This window comes from Palaemon carinicauda, chromosome 20, assembly GCF_036898095.1.
Source record: "Palaemon carinicauda isolate YSFRI2023 chromosome 20, ASM3689809v2, whole genome shotgun sequence".
Classification (NCBI taxonomy): domain Eukaryota; kingdom Metazoa; phylum Arthropoda; class Malacostraca; order Decapoda; family Palaemonidae; genus Palaemon; species Palaemon carinicauda.
In genome coordinates this window covers 44,977,433-44,981,750 of record NC_090744.1, presented here as the reverse complement: position 1 = coordinate 44,981,750, position 4,318 = coordinate 44,977,433, and the positions used below count along the sequence as shown (strand labels likewise).

At 44.1% G+C, this 4,318-nt stretch overlaps 1 protein-coding gene across 1 annotated transcript; it reads right to left on the bottom strand.

Annotated features, from left to right (window-relative positions):
* Window positions 1-2,700: 2,700 nt before the first annotated feature.
* LOC137659755 (putative uncharacterized protein DDB_G0290521) lies at window positions 2,701-3,210 on the bottom strand. Its single transcript, XM_068394566.1, has one exon. The coding sequence runs from the start codon at window positions 3,208-3,210 to the stop codon at window positions 2,701-2,703; it is 510 nt and encodes a 169-aa protein (XP_068250667.1).
* Window positions 3,211-4,318: the final 1,108 nt, after the last annotated feature.

The window sequence follows — 4,318 nt, the reverse complement described above, 5'->3', positions numbered from 1 at the left end:
AGTCCATTGGAGTGACTGAGGAAGCACTGGAATTTTTGCAAAGCTACTTAACGAACAGAAAGACTATTGTAGAAATTTCTGGAAACCGATCTAGTGAGAGAATTCTTATGAAAGGTGTACCACAGGGTAGTGTTCTGGACCCTATCTTGTTCAACATATATACTATCGAGCTATCACATATCTTGAAAAAACAAAAAGTGGGCTTTAAACTATATGTAAATGATACTCAGTTCTACCTTTCAATTTCAACAGCACAAGATACAAAGAAGAAAATTTATGAGATAATGACTGAAATAAAAACATGGATGCAGAGGAAAAAGCTCAAATTAAATGATGATAAAACAGAATGTATGTTTTTTGGCACAAAGGTGGCTTTGAAGAATTAACAGTTATTTCAAAGTATAAAAATTGGTGACGCTGATGTTAGGATTGTGCCTGTTGAGAAAAATTTGGGTGTACTGATAGATTGTAATTTGCCAATGAGCGATCAAGTAGTGAATACAGTGAAAGTGTGTAACTATCACCTGAGAAACATAGCATTTATTAGAAAATATTTAACAGAGGACAGTAAAACATTTTTAGTGATGAGTCACGTAAGATCAAGGCTTGATTATTGCAATTCTCTGTACTATAAATTGCCTAATACACTACTAAGAAAGCTTCAAAATGTGCAAAACCGGGCGGCTATACTAATAAAAGGCATTAAATTTCGGGAGAGAATAACTCCTGCACTGATCGATCTACAATAGTTACCTGTTAAGGCTAGAATTGAATTTGAGATTTGTTTGTTGACTCACAAGGCACTTACAAGTGATAAGCCTAAATATCTCCGTGCTTGCTTGGTCCCCTACCCTCAAGCTACTAGCGCTGCTGTAAGAGTTAGACATGCTGATGACCCATATAGATTATTCGAAATTAGTGTGAATCATGCAATAGGAGGAAGAACGTTTTGTTATGCTGCACTGAGACTCTTCAACGACCTTTCCCTTGAGGTCAAGAATAGCAAAAATGTGGCAGCTTTCAAGAAAAACCTGAAGACTTATCTTTTTGGAAAGTTTTATAATAGTGATCAGAAAATTATTAAGCCTGGATACAAATGCTAGCGAATAACTGAAAAGATACAGAGCAAAATATAAACTGGAAAGAAATTATTTTCACCCATCAAGGCCCGCCTGAACAGACTTTTAGTGTATGATGGGGGGGGGGGGGGGCGAGAAATAAACCCCTAAAAGTAAAAAGTAAAAAGTAAGTATCTGCCTGACAAAATAACAAAATATTTTACATTGTCTTTCCTTATTTTCACCAGAATTAGTTTACACTTCCCTTTGAGTCTATATCTAATTTTTTTTATTTCAACTTATTTTTTCTTGCTCTAAAGTATAATACTGATGCTGTGAGGGGCGAATGACAGATCATAGCCGAATGATGCTTTATTCTACTACTACTACTACTGCTACTACTACTACTACTACTACTTGCCTAATGGCAGCCCGTAGGAGACTTTGAATTTGTAGATTGGTCTCCCAGAGGAGGCCAGGCTTCAGCAACGACGAAAACGCAAGGGTACATTTTTAAGAGTTGCTGAGAACGTAAAATAGGGTGGATTTTTACTTTACAAGAGGGAGGATATGCTGTGACTGGTGTGAAAAGGAGGGGGGGGGGGGATTAAACCGGAGGAGAGGAGACTCTTTAGGTCTATGAAATGAAAGGTTAACAGATAGAGTCTGTCAGTAGGGGAGAAAGTTGTTATAGCAGCAAGTCCCAGTAAGTGGAAGAGACTGGGAGAGGAGTGAAGTAATTTAAGTCAGAGAGAAAAGAAGTAGGTTTAAGCAAAGAAGCTCATCCCTGCTCGGCGGCTGGAAGCTGGAAATGGAGTAACTCCATAAAGGTGGGGATCTTGGCGAGGGAAAGGACTTTGGCGAGGATTTTGAAGGTTAAAGGAATGAGGTGTTACAATGACAGTGACTCAACTTGTTGAGTAAGGAATTGGGTTGGGTTGGAAGGTGTGGGCTGTGGGAGAAGTGCTGCTATCGGCTGGCTGGATGGCTCTGGAACAGTGACAGTGGGAGACTGGCGTTGTCTTCTCTGGCGAGGAGATAGCTGGTCCTGGGGCGGCTGTGTTGCAGGTGCTTGCGTTGGTTTGGGCGAGGAAGTGCTCTTCATGGCTGCTATCCTCTTGTATCTCTCTGGGCAGCGCCTGTTCCAAACGTGATGAGTCCTGGAGCAGTTTGGGCACTTGGGTTTTGTTTCTTTACCGTCTTTGTGGGCCAGGATACACATTTCTGTGTTGTTGCGCTGGCTGCAGACTCCGCAGATGGTGGGTCCTTTACAACCCTCCCTGTGATGTCCGTATCGCTAACAGCGGAAGCATCTGAGGGGTTCAGGCATGTACTCCTGGATAGGGAAGGTTCCCCAAATTCCTAGATCCAGCGAGGAAGGCACCGGACTGATGAAGGTGGCTATCAGCTTACTGACAAGGATATCATTCTTGTTTTTGAAGCGCACCGCCTCGTCGATGCTGTTGCAAGATGTGGCAATGGTGAGAGGCATGGTTACATGATATCTGGCGACTACAGCTTTCCTCTGGATCAGGGCAGGGTCGAGCAGTGTCAGGGAGGGGTCATCATGGAGTGATCTGGCAGTTTCCTGGTCTTTTGAGGAGATAATAATCTCTCCCTTCCGGTTAGGTCTGGCTGTGATTCACATACCAGACTTGGCAGCCATGGCAGCAACGGTGACATAGGAGATGGAGCTGTCAGTTTGTTGTGGCTTAAACTTTGGGAGTGGCTTCTTGTCTCCCTTCTTAGGTGTTGGAATACTGGCGGCAATGACAGAGGCTTCCTTCAGGAGTTGGGTGAGGCAGACAGTGCAATTACAGTCCAGGGAATGGTTTCTCTGAGGGACTGCTTGGGTCTCAGCAGGATCTGTTTCCATGGCTGTGGAAGTCTCAGGCGCTGAGATTGGAAGCATAGCTGTTGCTGCATCTGTCTGCAGTGGAGTTGAAGGTGCAGGCGAGGATTGGGGTGTATTTTCAGTCCTTGGAGTTGTGGCAGGTGATGGCTGGGGTGTAGGAAGCACTGGAGAAGGGTGTTCTGGGCTCTTCCTTCGCTCAGGTAGGGGTACATCCGGCTCACTGGTGACTTTTAGGGTCCTGAAGTACTTCAAGCACTTATCAGATGCAATCTTGCACTCCTTACATCTGCATCTCATGGTATGTGTAGGCAGTGATTTGTCAGAAACGTCAGTTGTTCTGAGGCCTATTTTAATGAATAGTTTTACTCTATTATTCTCAGAACAGGTGATGACATAGATGTCTGCAAACGAGTAAGTAGTAAGGCCCCTGGGGCAGGTGACTGACTGCCGCAGAGAGGTAAAATATGCTGGGTATTTGTGTTTCTTTACGTTGACATATTTACAAATAGCAAGGCCCAGCATCAACATACAATGATGATGATACATGAATGAAAAGAAGAGATGATTCTGCATATGATGATATAAATAACATTTACAATTAAATAACAGGAAAATATGTATAGGTGAAAAAGGAAATTCGTAGAGTAAAAATGCTGTAGGACATTGTCCTTACAAATACTCCTCCCCCCCAAGAAAATCATTAAAAAACCTTTTAATGATTGGATGACAGGAGAGAACAGGCAAAAATAAAATCAAACACAAAATATCAGTCTCTAGCATGCTGGTGGTTTTAGACAGCCTCTTCTTTGGGATATCAGCGTCAGTGGACTATCGTCAGCAATCCCTGTGCTTACGTCTTGTGACTGCAGGTTGCCGCCCCGTTCGTGGCGTCTGGGGGGTTCGACTGCTGTTTGCGGTCTTCCTGGACTGCATTTAGTGTGTCTTGCCCTGGATTCCTCAGTCTTGTTTTGGGGAGGTATGCAAGGTTGTCACCCTTGTTACACGTGAAGTTCATTGTCTTCGGTGCGCACCTGTTTTAAGCTGTCCACTGTTATCCAATCTTTCGTCCCGTGTACCATGATTTTGAAGGCATTTTACGTCTTCTCTAGGGCCCCTTGTATGGCCGAGTCAGTGGAGGGCGGTAGTCGTCCTGCCATATGAAGACATATGGGCAGGTGTTCAGGGAAGTTGGTCGGTAGTGCTTAGTTCTGTCCCTGTACATCTTGTACATCTTGCGGTAGGGCATGAATTTTCCCGCTTTTTCCCATAGGCAGGCGATACTGACATCGTCGTAGCTCGGCTCAGCGGGGAATAATTCTTTTGGAACAACGAGTGTTTTGCCATACACCTTCTCGGCCGGGAGAGGCGTCGCCATCGGACCTTGGGGCTGTGCAGAGGCCGAGGA